Source organism: Brassica napus, chromosome C1 (genome assembly GCF_020379485.1).
Source record: "Brassica napus cultivar Da-Ae chromosome C1, Da-Ae, whole genome shotgun sequence".
Classification (NCBI taxonomy): domain Eukaryota; kingdom Viridiplantae; phylum Streptophyta; class Magnoliopsida; order Brassicales; family Brassicaceae; genus Brassica; species Brassica napus.
The window spans coordinates 30,823,926-30,838,216 of NC_063444.1; the positions used below are offsets into that span (position 1 = coordinate 30,823,926).

Genomic DNA, 14,291 nt, shown 5'->3' on the forward strand with positions numbered 1-14,291 from the left:
AAACTGTGTAACATCTTGTAGAAACTCAAATTCTACAATAGGGCGAACTGTATAATTGTAAAGCATTTGCATAAATAAATTAACAAATATAAAATACAGATACAAGAATTTGGCAAGAAAAAACCGGGTTTGCAGAGGCGAGACATTTTTTCTTTAGCTCTGTAAACACCCTGTAGTATGACGGTTTGCATGACGTTCCAAGATTTTATAATACAACTGCGTATGTTTCCGCCTCCCATCACTGAAGAACATAACTTGTCAAACCTATTTTTTTTGTTATGCTCTGAAACATAAAATAAAAATACTAACATAACTATTCAAAGTAGGATTGATTTTGTTGATTCTTTTCTATCAAGTGCTTGAGGGAATTTATATAGAAAGAAGAAAATGAGGACACTATTCATACATTTGATACGAAAAGATATGTTATGATTTCTTCTTTCAAAACCAAAAAAAAACGTAAGATGTGATTATGGAGGATTTTTAAGTTACATATTAATTATCATAATGAAATTTTATTTCCATTGATAATGACTATATAATAACTTTCAACCAAAGTATCATTATTACTATTTTTTATAGAATTAGATTTAATAATATATTTTGTAATAGGTTCACATTTTTATATTTAAACAAATATAAAAGATAACCATGAATATGATTTAAAATAAATTCTCAGACATAATGTCTAACTAATAAATTTAAATCCAAATATCTAAAGATATATATTTGCCAAATTTATAACTTTATAAGTTTTGGAAGTCACTCACTTTGTACCTCTATTTCTCATTCAAAATAAATTTGATTTTGACATGTGGTTTACACTACTTAATAGTGTCAAACATTCGGTTATTCTGATGAATGTTTTCGTCCGGAAACTTACCAAGAATGGTCTAATACCATTTATTCAAAACGAGTTCCAACAATACCTAGAAGAATAGAAATGACTATATACACTAGACGATTTGACATACTTGAATTCCTAGACAAGACTTGACCAAAGGACTTTTGAGAATACAAGCGAAAAAATTCACTGCATGATGAGTTGGTAGCAATTTTTCAGCCTTGTACCAGTCATTATTAATAGCTATCAGATTTACTCGGCCATGTAGTAAATTAACATGATGTCTTGAACCACCCATGCTTTAATGTAAACCTAGACAATAACAATGGCACAACTTCGTTCTCTCATATAACTAGATTTTCTATTTTGTTTATTTTGGTTGTAAACATGTCTGGTTAACCATAAGTGAATTTATTTGTCTCCTTGAACCTTATTGGGATCTACAGTCATTTAGGTAGAGTTACCGCCAAACTCATCTTAATTCATAGGTTTTAACCCATTCCTCTTGATGATATAACAATTTGATCTTATGACACATCTTTAATAAAAAAATCATAGGTTGTCATCATAATAACATAATCTCTTGAGATTGGTCTATTTGAGAACAATTGTCTAATGGTTTTGTCATCTTCTTTCAATATAAAATTAACCATTGTCACAAAATGGGTTTGCCGAGGTTAGACAATCTTTCCTTAATTCTATAAACGTTCCGTAGTGCGATAGTTTACATAGCATTCTAAAATCCCATGATATAACTGCATATGTTTCCAGTTTGATTGTTAGAATGATGAGCACCTGATCAACAAAAGAAACAATTGGCTGAAAATTGCAAAAAATTATTAAACCATAAACGATAATTTTTTTTTTTTTTGCTAACAGCCATAAACGATAATTGTCTGATGGAAAGATCGATTTCTATCATCGTGAATGCTTCAATTCCTATTTTATGACAAAATAAACTTCACAAAAATAATCAGATTTCATTAGTAATAATACAAATTTTTTTTTTACATAATTAAGATTGTATGAACGCAAACTCTATTATAGGGCGAACTGGTTAATTGTAAATCATTTGCATAAATAAATCGATAAATATAAATTACTGATACAAGAATTTGGAAAGAAAAAAAATGGGTTTGATGAGGTAAAACTCTTTTTTTTTTTTTAATTCTATAAGCTCTCCGTAATGTGACGGTTAGCAAGGCGTTCCAAAATCCTATGATATAACTGAATATGTTTTCTCCAATCATTGAAGAACATAACCTGTCAATCTATTTTTCTGTTGCACTTTAAAATACAAAAATAAAAATACTAACATAACTATTCAAAATAAGAGAATTGTTTTAGTTTTTTATTTTCTATCGAATGATTGGAGGCATTTAGGTTATGAATGAAAGGGCAGTTCTCCTCCACGTGCAGTTCTCTCATAATACATTCGCCATTCACGTTTTTCTGTTTGCAAAAGCAGTTTAAGCGGGAAATCTGCATGCAGTTCAATATTTTTATCTTTTTTATGGAAAAAACAGGAGATCTGCTTTTTTTTATAATAAATAATTTTGTTACGAACACTTAACTTTTAAATATATTTATCTGATTTTATAAATAATGTACAATGATTAGCTCAAACTATATATTTTACACTAATATTGTTTGTGTTGTTTTAAAATTATAACTATAACTTTCAATCGCCGACAAAACACAACATTTTCAAAGGAAGAAGATATAAATTTTCCTACATAAATATCAACAAGGGTAAGTAGTTAATATTTTTTTATGTTTTAAAATATTTAATATATAGGTAAATGATTGAAATTTTGTAAATCTATTGAGAGAAGACAATTTTAAATGAAATCTTAACCGAGAACGTGTATTTATTGAGTTGTACGATCAAATAATTTCCATGACTAATTACCGTTTCAAATATCTTACATCCACTGGTAGAGAGTTTCCCGGTGGTAAATTTAACCAAAAGTTCAATATTAGTGTAACCTACCGGTTTTCTCAAGAAAATCTCGATCACCTAAAAAGAAAATAAAAGAAGTATAAGTATCTTATAAAACATTTACGGGCATTTCGGCCGATCCTATTACATCTAAGATATTTGTTTAGATATCTAGGTGTAATTTTTATTGTTTTAATATATGATCTATATTTTTGAACTGATTTTGTCATTCATAAGTTATAATAAATTATTTGATCGGTTTGATCTGCTTTTCTCCTGCATGATCTGTTTGATCTGCACTTGTCCCGCTTGATCTGCACTTGTCCCGCTTGATCTGCATGATCTGCTTGATCTGCATGATCTGCTTGATCTGTGCTTGAAGTGCCTTTACCATTCGAAGCATTATATAGAATTAAGAAAATGGGGACACCATTCATACGTTTGAGACAAATCAATATGTTATGATTTCTTCTTTCAAACCAAAACAAAACGTAAGATGTGATTATATATGATTTAAGATACATATTAATTATCATAAGGAAAAAATATTTCCATTAACTATGACTATATAACTTTCAAGCAAAATCATTATTACTATTTTTTTTATAAAATCAAAGTTAATAATATATTTTGCAATGGGTTCACGTTCACATAGATGCAGAATTACCTGTTTGGTTTGGAAAGTCTTAGGAATCTGTATATGCTGATGACAAAAAAAAACTAATAGAAAAGATAACCATAAATATGATTTAAAATAATTATAAGACATAATGTCTAACTAATAAACTTAAATCCAATTCAAACCCAAATATCCAAACTGATATAAGACACTCAATTTGAATCTCCATTTCCCATTCAAAGCGGTTTTTGATTTTGACATGTGATTACACATATGACTCGCAACATCCTGCCTTCCAGATTTTCTTCTCGGTGGCAAGATATCAGTGAGTTACTGTCAGATAATATCCAGCCGATGCTACAGATCTATCTCCTGAGATATAGCTTTCAAGTGATCCTCTACACAGTTTGGAGAGAACGGAACAATCGTAGGCATGGAGATTCCCCAACACCGGCCTCCGTAATGATCAAGACTATTGATAGACAGATTCGAAACCAGTGTCTCTTGTTGGGTTCAAGGAGGGCTCGACGTTACGGAACTATTCTTCAGGCTTGGTTTGCCACACGATAGAAGCTTTGGAAAACATTATACTCTGTTTCTTTTCAAAAACCTCAAAATCTCAAATTTCAAGTAGCTTAGTCTGTAAAACATAACTTTTTCTGAATAAATTTTACATATTATTCAAAAAGAAAATGGTCTAATACCATTTCGTGAAAAATAAGTTCCAACAAATTTTTTCCTTTTTCTATTTTCTAATTTTTAGAATATAACAACAAAACATTTAATGCAACACCAATAGTAGTAACAATTTTATATTCATTTTAAAAACGCAAATTAATTTTCAAAAATAAATTTATGTTAGCAGTTCCCATATACGTCCCAAACAAAAATATTTACATAGCTCTATGCATTAAAAATGTTCAAAATCTTAAGTTAATTGATGATTAAAATATACTTATTCAACTTTTATTTTGACTAAAATTACCCAAGATATTTTTAATTTATAACTGCTTATACTTTCATATGGTTCTCCTAAATCTGCATAGATTCTTTTCAGATATCCGGATCATCTGCATGCACACATATTTTCTTAACTTTTTTCTTCATTGAAAAAACAAAGAAAATGTTATGAGCATAGATTTCGTAAGAGTCACGAGTCTAATAGGAAAATAACAAATGAATAAAATAAAGTTGGCGTGGAAGTAGAAAGGCCACCAAATAAACAACGAGTGTGGATAAAACGTGTTCTCGACCCGCCAATCAAATTTCATCAAAATCTCAAAATCTCTCCATTTCCAATTTCTCACACATCTCTAAAAGATTTCCATCCAATCAAAACATTTAAAACTTTTACCAAACCGGTTAAACCGGACCCAAACTGTTCAAATCCTCCTCAAATCATATTATAATCCTTCCTCCACATACCTCTCTGCCTCTGCTCGATTCCTTACCTGGCAAAGAGATCTGAGATTTGGGTTTCTATGGCGGTTTCAAATGCCTTCGTGGGTTGCCCAAAGCTTGAGACTTTATTGAATCACCATACTCTATCGTCTACGTCTACTTTGCAAACACCATTGGGTCTCATTGGTGTTCCGAGGAACAACAGAACCAGACGTGGTCTCATCCATAGAGCACGTTGCGAGCTTTCTCCGTCTGAATCTGCAACCATCTCTGCTCTCGAACAACTCAAGAACTCTGCACCCGACAGTAAGTTCTCTCGCTCTCTCTCTTTAGTGTTGTAAATGGCATTGGTAGTGATTGATGTTGTAGCTCTCTTTTTTTATCAGGATATACAAAGGAGAGAAGTAGCATTGTGGTGATTGGTCTCAGCATTCACACAGCTCCCGTTGAGATGCGTGAGAAGCTTGCTATCCCTGAAGCTGAATGGCCCCGAGCTATTGGCGAATTGTGCGGTTTGAATCACATCGAAGAGGCTGCTGTCCTCAGTACTTGCAACCGTATGGAGATTTATGTTTTGGCTCTTTCTCAGCACCGTGGAGTCAAAGAAGTCACTGAATGGATGTCTAAGGTACACCTGTAGTGAGATTTTTTTGTTCAATCTGTTTATATACTGTTCCTTGGTGTGTTTCAGTTTGTAACAAGTGTTAACATTATCATGTTTCTGTTGGCAGACAAGTGGAATCCCAGTTTCGGAGATATGTCAGCACCGTTTTCTTCTGTACAACAAGGACGCTACGCAGCACATATTCGAAGTCTCAGCTGGTCTTGACTCTCTCGTCCTAGGAGAAGGTCAGATCCTTGCACAGGTGAAACAAGTCGTGAAAGTTGGCCAAGGAGTGAATGGCTTTGGGAGGAACATCAGCGGCCTGTTCAAACACGCCATAACAGTTGGAAAACGTGTCAGAACAGAGACAAACATCGCTGCTGGGGCTGTGTCCGTCAGCTCAGCAGCCGTCGAACTTGCCCTGATGAAGCTTCCGGAATCTTCACACGCGTCCGCTAGGATGTTGATCATCGGTGCAGGGAAGATGGGGAAGCTTGTGATAAAGCATTTGGTAGCCAAAGGTTGCAACAAAATGGTGGTGGTCAACAGAAGCGAAGAGAGAGTTACAGCAATCCGCGAGGAGATCCCTGGCGTTGAGATTACGTATCGTCCTCTCGATGAGATGCTAGCTTCTGCTGCTGAAGCGGATGTTGTTTTCACCAGCACAGCCTCTGAGTCGCCATTGTTCTCGAAGGAGCACGTGGAGACTCTCCCTCCTGCTTCTCCGGAGATCGGAGGAGTGAGGCTTTTTGTTGACATCTCTGTTCCGAGAAACGTCGGTTCTTGTGTCAATGAAGTGGAGACCGCCCGGGTTTACAATGTGGACGACCTCAAGGAAGTAGTTGCGGCCAATAAAGAAGACAGGTTGAGGAAAGCGATGGAAGCTCAGACCATAATCGCAGAGGAATCTAACCAGTTTGAAGCGTGGAGGGATTCGCTAGAGACGGTTCCTACGATCAAGAAGTTGAGAGCTTATGCAGAGAGAATCAGAATGGCGGAGCTGGAGAAGTGCATGTCCAAAATGGGAGATGACATCAACAAGAAAACGACGAGAGCTGTTGATGACTTAAGCCGAGGTATCGTGAACAGGTTCTTACATGGTCCAATGCAGCATTTGAGATGTGACGGGAGTGACAGTAGAACGCTGAGCGAGACCCTTGAGAATATGCATGCTTTGAACAGAATGTACGGTCTCGAGAAGGACATTTTGGAGGAGAAGCTCAAGGCGATGACATCGGGACAACAGAAGTGAAAGATAGGGTCTGGCCCATCTCTTTTGACAGACAAGATTACATGGAAATGCCTTCCCTGCAAACCCGAGTAAATTGCATATACCATTAAGCTGAGGATCCATATGATTCATTTAATTTGCGTACAAGAGACATGTTTCTTTTGCTAACATTTTTATGTCGTTTAAAGTATCTGTGAAGCTAAGCGAGCTTTGTTGCATGTTTTTGCTTCATAAACTCGAATATAAAGGTACTGATCCAAGTACCGTTACTCATTTGTAATTTATAAACTTTTGTTCATGTGGTATAGAGATGTTTTTCCTTTTGTTTATCTATATATTGCTAAGCTATAGATTTCATCTGCTTATTATATTTGGTTGCTTTCTTGACAACCTTTTTTCATGTCAATATTTTTTTTTTGTAAGATGTAAATCAATTTTCGCTTCTCTTTCTGATGAGTTATTGTGTTCCGATGCATGTCTTACAACCCTCTGTTAGGAGTGATGCACTAACATGCAACGCAGAGGCTATGTGTCATAAGGGAAGGTATATTGTAGGGTAAAACAGAAAGAGAATGTGGCCTCCAATGTTAAGGGTATATTGCAAAATAAAGGTCAGTTTAGGTGCACTGAACCAATTTTTGAATTTAAAATACCAATTATTATGTTTATGTATATTAATGAATTTATATTTTCAAAATTAAATATATTATTGTTTTAATAAGATAGATAGATATGTTTTTGAGTTTTTTTATATGCCAAATAAATTCTACTTCTATATTTATTTTTGAGAAAATATTAAATTGAAATTTATTTTTTGATTCTTATAATTCAAATATTTATGAGTGAATTATATTAATTATCACATTATTTAACATATATTTGAGAAATATCTTTATATGTTTAATAAAAATATTTATAGTTTATATTTATGTGGAATGAAATAAAAATATACATGAATATATAACATTTAAAGTTTGTAGGCACATTTAAATAAATTTGTAAAATTTATTGTAAAATTTTGTTAGAGAATAATCGAAGGTTTAGTAAGTTTGTTTAGAGAAAAATATAACAAAATAAATGATTTTGGTTAAATAATTAAGTGTCGTAAGTTTAGATATAGAATAATCTAACAAAATAAATGAGTTGTGGATAATTAATTAATAGTTATCAATTCAGTGACACAAGTTATAATTTTTTTTTTGTCAACCTAGTACTGGACCACAACGAGCCGGCCTAGTTGGCCCATCAGCCTCACCGCAGGAGGCGCGGGTTGAACCCGAGATGCCTGGGAGATTGACGTGGTACGCAGACCACAAGTTATAATTATTAAGAAGAAAAAATGATTTTTCTAAAAGGTACTTAGAGTCCGACTGGTTTAAACGCAGCGGTTGCGGTTGCGAATGCGGGAGTTTGCGGATGTGGGTGATTGCGGTTTCAAGCGTTATTAAGCGTTTTGTATGACTGGTACAACGTTTGAAAATTGTTGCGTTTGCGGGATATTTGTGACTGGTTGATTATAAGATATTGCAGCGGTTTAATAATAAATTACTCATATTAATATATTATAAAATTATAAAAAAAAACATACTATTGTAATAAAATATAATAATTATCAATATAATATGATTAATTAAAAAAATTATTTATAAAAATTTAAATTAGTTGAAAGTTGTAATTTTAATAAAAATTGTTTTGAAGATTTATATTAAAAAAAATTAAAAAATATTTTATTTTGTTTTATATATGTGTATATCTTTATATATGTGTGTATATAAATGTTTAAAAATTCTAATAAATAGTTAGTTTATTTTTTTTATAAAATAAATTATGATATTGTTTGTGAATTTTAATTAATATATAAAATATGTATATATTTTTATTTATAATATTTCCATTTTAAAATATTTTTGAAAATGATTTTATATTTATTTTTCCACCCGCAACCGCCCGCAATCACAAACGCTATCTGGAACCAGCTTTTGATTTTACGAGGTTCGGAGCGGTTTGTAGCGATTTATAGCGGTGTGTATTATTGTTTCGAAACGCTGTCAACCGCTACCAACCGCAAAAGCTGCGTTTGCAGGTCGTAGCGGGAAAACCAGCCATGCCCTTAATAGTAGTTTTAATAGTGTATATAGGTGTGAGTAATTATATATTTAGTTGTTTTCTTTTGTTTTATCATTTTTTCGTTGACTTGTTTATTGTAATCAGATTCTATTTCGGTTTTGCGGTTAATTAAATATCCAAATATACTTGTTGAGATGGTTCGAATGTGGTTATTATGACGGTGTAGATATTTTAATCAATTTAAAAAAAAAAATTGAAGTCATCTAGTTTCACTTATGGTATTATGTCAGATTTTTTATATTACATATCTCGTTCGGACTCTGAATATATATATATGTGTATTTTTATTTTCATTTAAATATTGGAATTATGTTTAGTTTTTTTTTTTCTTCTAATTTAGTGTGTAACCTTTTTACTTTTATTTTTCATATTTATTATTTGTATTTAAAAATTATTTTGGCTAGCTATGACATCGGTTAACAATCCAGAGAGAACTTCAGTGTTAAGTGTGCTTGAGTTAGAGAAATCAAAGGATGTGTGTCATATCAGAAAACATGAAATATGTCCATTCTAGTAGTGTGTGATGAGAAAAAGTACGAGAAATGGTCACTTCGTGTTTGTATGACCAGTATATCAAGTCTACCGAGCCTTTCGCCCTTTCCTACAGTGCACCAGACTTCGAAAGAGGGTGAGGCTCATATTAGCGTAATTTAAATTAATTCGTTGATACTCTCATCTCTGATTCCACTCCACAAGGCTTGATCAATACCAGTTGGTTTAATTGTTTTCAGTTTATGTTTTTCAATTGTTTTTAGTTGGTTGTACAAAGTTTTCATTTCGTTATAACCCCCTCCCTCCCCTCCCCCCTCCCCCCTTTCCCCTCACAAAAGAAATTTTTTTTTTATTAAAAAGGCATGAATCTCAAAAAAGAAATGAAAGATATTTGTATCATATTTAGACAGTGGCATTTTTTACAAATAATGTGCATATCATTACAAAGTGAAGATATCCTTGACAATAACACTTGTCAACACCAATAAATTTCAAGTTATCTTGTAGCATTAGTATGCATTAGGTAATTAAGGAAAATTCCATTAATTAGAAACTTAGCATTGGTAGTAAAATTAGCGACCAGAGTAACAACAAATGACTTGGAGCTTTTGACAACTATATAAAAATTTATTACCATAACAAAACATAATATAGAAAACCACAGAAAGAAAAGTATCATACAATCATCATGGGGAAGAAAAAGATGGACCTAACTTACATTACCGATGGCAGGGCAAGGGAAGCAACTTTCAACTTAAGGAAGGAAGAATTGAATCAGAAACTCTATGAGCTCCATGTTCTTTGCGACGTTGATACATGTGCGGTCATCTACAATCAATACGACCCTAATCCAGAGGTATGGCCATCGAACTCAGAGGTTAAAAGTGTATTAGAGAAGTTTGAGATGTTGTCAGAGAAAGAGAAGACATGTAGATCGGTGAACCATGAAGAATTTCTCCATCAGATGATCGAAAAAGCCAGGACGAAAAGACAGAAACAGAATGACCAAAACAAGGAGAAATACATGAGGGAGCTCATGTTCGCGTTTCTCAATGGGAACATTGAAGATTTGAGTTTAAACAATGATGATCGTTCTGAGCTGTGTAGTTTCATTGATCAATATCTTAAGGAGCTTGTTCAGCATAAGAACCAAACCTTAAACAATCCAAATTTTGAAATCGGCCAGTCTTCCTCAATGGCTCTGGACTTGAACATAGCACAAACCTCTATTGCTGAAGCAGGTTCGTCTTCCTTTCAGGTCTCCAAAACCTCTAGGTCTTCTGAACTAACCAAAATGTTGCAGTCCGTAATCTCTACATACCATAGTGATTTACCGCTTGACAATTTTGTTGCAAGTGTTCCCTCAACAAGTAGCAACGAAGAAGTATATATTCCGGTTATGAATCAGGTTCGAGCTTATGATTAGCATCCATATATTTTGTTAAAATCATAACCAATATAAAAACAATATGTTATTCTATTGTCTCAGGTTGAATCTTACAATCAGAATCAAAATCAAAATCTGGAACAAGGATTCGTTGAAGAAATGATGAAAATTGGTGAGCAAACAGGTTTTCCTTGGATGGAAGACAACAACCGGTTTAAAAACGTATCCATCGAGGCAGACGGCAATACCAGTCATCTTATGTTTACTTTGTCTTAAATGATTTTCAGTGACAAATTTTTGATTTGACATCTCTTCTCTTTTTTCTTGCATCAAGTTTGAGTCTTTAAATTAATGTCTTCTCTATCATGTGAGGAAAACGAAATGGTAAATTATTAGTTTCGATTCAGATTCTAAAATCCTTTGGTATTGTTTGTCTTCTATATAGGATCTTTTTAATTCAACAAAAGTTTATTTAAAATTACATATTTTCTCCCTTATGCAAGAGGATCGTTAATACTTCTTTTTATTAGTAGTAAATTCTGTACAAAATAAAAAGTGTGTATAGAATATGAAAGTTGTATTACGTTTTATAGAGATGACACAAGCGATTGCCTTCTCAAAGGTTTCCAAGTTCATGTTTTAGAAATATTTATCCGATAATTCATTTGGTTGAAACTACTACAATTGGCATTTGTCTTAATATACTCGATTTTAAATTTCTTGGTTATATCAATTTTATATTCATTTAAAATTTAACCTTCTAGTTGATTGGATTATTTGATTAGGAAGAAACGAGTTTACGAAGAAGTGCTTAAAATTTGAACCTAGAAAATATGCTCAACAGTTTGCATATAAATTCCAAGAGCGAAAATGTGACACCCGTCACTTTCGAAATAGTAAAAATAATTCGATAAGTACAAATATCTGAAATATCCATATATAAATATTTGAAAGTCAACATCCACGCTTGAATTCCATAATATAAAATAAAATCTGAAACATAAAGTACGACATAAACCGAGAGTCCGAAATACGAAATAACATAAACGATAAAAGCCCAAAGGCCTAGAGGCCCGATAACGATAAAAGCGATAAAACGATAGAAGCCCAAAAGCCCAATAGTAGTAAAAGCCCAAAAGCACCGGTCCGGTATAATCACTCCTGCTCGTCGGTCTCACCTGGAAGGGGGAAAGAAGGAGGGGTGAGCGACAGGGGAATCGCCCAGTGAGGTATGGGATGCTAAACCGCAAACCACTGACTCAGTTCATAGCACTACAACTATGTAGGCCTAGCTCTAGCATGAAGCAAACACGGTGTCTATTACACCACACAGAACAATCACATATGTCTAGTGGACTAGACACGCTACAACCAATGCGATAATAACATACCGCATTTCCTCATAAGGATATAAATATATATATATAACTCTACAGCGTCGTGAGTACAGTAGTCCACTCTGTACCCCCGCAATCTCCACAAACAAGCGGCCTAGTACATACGTCTCTGTACCCCGCTAAACACACGGCCTAGTACAGATATCTCCGTACCCCGCGATCTCTCAAACAAGGCGTAGCTAGCACAGACGTCATGTGCCCCCGCAATCACACGGCCTAGTACAAACGTCTCTGTACCCCGCAAATTCCGCGGCCTAGTGCAGATACCTATGCACCCCGCAATCTCAACACATGGACTAACATATATACATATATATAATTAACAGTTTTTAGCAGCAATCATTTCAATCAACCGTTGAATCCTCTATTATCCTATTTCCGGCTTAACAATCAATATCAATAACGAACAACCAAGACTCTCAAACAGACTCGATTCAAAGAGACGGATCCATGTTTCGAAACTAAACTTTCCATAATGGTAGTACTAAACTAGCTCGGGATTTAACGGAGTAGCCCTCACCTTAGCAATGAAGAGAAGTGGTATATATGAACTCCAGCTGCTCAAATGGACCCAAATCTGAAATCAGATCGAAACTTCGAGTCAGAACGCCTTACGAACGGTTTAAAACGGGTATTTACGGAAAAGTCAACCCGCTGGTCAAAGATCAATTATTTAATTAATTATTTAATCAATTATTTAGTTAATTAATTAATTAATTAATCCGGTTTATCCTAACCGATTTCCAATTGATTTTAACCGACCGGTTTAACCTAACCGAATTAAAATCAATTTAAACCGGCTAACCAACCGGTTAACCGAGTCAACCGAGTTGACTCACCGGGTCGACTCGGCCGAGTTGGCGAGTCTCCGGCGAGTCACCGGTGGCGGTCACCGGCGGCAACGGCGGAGATCCGGCGGTGGCTTACCGGAAAGTTGGCCGGCGGCGACGGCGGAGCTGCGGCGGAGGACGGTGGTCCGGCGGCGGAGTTACGGCGGAGGACGGTGGTCCGGCGGCGGAGTTGCGGCGGACGGCGGCGGCGCGTGTGCGCGCGCCGAGGCGAATCTTCGGGAGGCGCGTGCGGCTTCGTCCGGGCTCCGATTGAGGCGTGGTTGGTGTCTACGGCTTCGTCTTGACGAGAGGAACACGATGATGGTCTTGGATGCACGAGATTCGCAACGGTTAGAGAGTTATCGGCGAATTACTAAACGGACGAAACTAAGCTTAACTGCATGGCGGTTTCCGGCGATTCTAAGCTGCAGCGAACGGTGGTGACGAGCTCAACGTGGTCACGGCACACGGTTGCTCCGGCGACGAGCTCAGGTGAGCTTTCTCCCTTCCTCTTCTTCTCTCTCTCTCTCTCTCTCTCTCTCTCTCTTCTCTCTCTCTCTCTCTCTCTCTCTCTCTCTCTCTCTCTCTCTCTCTCTCTTTTAAAAAAAGGCAAAATGGCCTTTGGGGATATTTTGGGTCAAATTTTTGGGGTCATTACATTTAGGGTCATTACAATTCTCCCCTACTTACAAGGAATTCGTCCCCGAATTCAATTCATAAGCTGTCATGCCCAATGTCAACCCGGAAAAGCTCTGGATAATCAATCCTCATCTGGGCCTCGGACTCCCAAGTCTCCTCCTGAATACCATCTCTCTCCCAACGAACTTTGACCAACATAGTCATCATACCATCATCTGCTCTCACTTGGCGATCCAATAGCTCTACTGGCTGACACGGCGCACGCAAATTCCTACCAAGGTCACTGGGCGGCTGCTGCAAAATGAGCTCCGGTTCTCTCACGACTTTCCTCAAAACAGAAACATGAAACACGTCATGGAAATCTGATAACTCTTCGGATAAATCCAATCGGTAAGCAACTGCTCCAATTCGCTCCAAAATGGGATATGGTCCCATATATCTCGGTTTAAGCTTCTTCAGCTTCCGAGTCTTAGATCCTCCCTGAAATGTCCTCATTTTCAGGTATACCAGGTCGCCAACCTGGAACTCCAAATCTTTACGCCGCTTATCTGCATAACTCTTCTGATGGTCATGGGCTTCCCTAAGCCGTATCTTAAGCATCTCAACCTGCTCAACTGTCTCTTGAACCATTGCAGGTTCTATCTCACGTCGCTCCCCCACTTCGGTCCAACAAAGCGGTGTGCGACAAGGCCTACCATAAAGGGCCTCATATGGCGCCATCTTAATGCTCGAGTGATAACTATTTTGTAGGCAAACTCCGCTAGGGGTAGGTACTTTA

The 14,291-nt window shown here is 35.7% G+C and overlaps 3 protein-coding genes across 3 annotated transcripts; 2 read left to right on the forward strand and 1 right to left on the reverse strand.

Moving 5' to 3' along the window:
* Nucleotides 1-4,679: 4,679 nt before the first annotated feature.
* LOC106376666 (glutamyl-tRNA reductase 1, chloroplastic-like) lies at nucleotides 4,680-6,970 on the forward strand. Its single transcript, XM_013816770.3, has 3 exons — nucleotides 4,680-5,112; nucleotides 5,193-5,434; nucleotides 5,538-6,970. Exons 1-3 carry the CDS (start codon nucleotides 4,887-4,889, stop codon nucleotides 6,660-6,662), a joined length of 1,593 nt encoding a protein of 530 aa, XP_013672224.1. The 5' UTR covers nucleotides 4,680-4,886; the 3' UTR covers nucleotides 6,663-6,970.
* Nucleotides 6,971-8,463: 1,493 nt separating this feature from the next.
* Nucleotides 8,464-11,768, forward strand: LOC106373668 (agamous-like MADS-box protein AGL80). The gene has a single exon (XM_048745850.1). The coding sequence runs from the start codon at nucleotides 9,949-9,951 to the stop codon at nucleotides 10,684-10,686; it is 738 nt and encodes a 245-aa protein (XP_048601807.1). The 5' UTR covers nucleotides 8,464-9,948; the 3' UTR covers nucleotides 10,687-11,768.
* A 1,820-nt stretch (nucleotides 11,769-13,588) lies between these two features.
* On the reverse strand, nucleotides 13,589-14,233 carry LOC125579932. The gene has a single exon (XM_048743843.1). It carries the CDS (start codon nucleotides 14,231-14,233, stop codon nucleotides 13,589-13,591), a length of 645 nt encoding a protein of 214 aa, XP_048599800.1.
* Nucleotides 14,234-14,291: the final 58 nt, after the last annotated feature.

What these genes read in the sequence shown, in the direction of transcription:
- LOC106376666 (XM_013816770.3), top strand. Translation starts at nt 4,887, where the DNA reads ATGGCGGTTTCAAATGCCTTCGTGGGTTGCCCAAAGCTTGAGACTTTA. An exon ending in CAAGAACTCTGCACCCGACA is followed by an intron (nt 5,113 to 5,192) that starts GTAAGTTCTCTC and finishes TTTTTTTATCAG; the next exon opens with GATATACAAAGGAGAGAAGT. An exon ending in TCACTGAATGGATGTCTAAG is followed by an intron (nt 5,435 to 5,537) that starts GTACACCTGTAG and finishes TTCTGTTGGCAG; the next exon opens with ACAAGTGGAATCCCAGTTTC.
- LOC106373668 (XM_048745850.1), top strand. Translation starts at nt 9,949, where the DNA reads ATGGGGAAGAAAAAGATGGACCTAACTTACATTACCGATGGCAGGGCA.
- LOC125579932 (XM_048743843.1), bottom strand. Translation starts at nt 14,233, where the DNA reads ATGGCGCCATATGAGGCCCTTTATGGTAGGCCTTGTCGCACACCGCTT.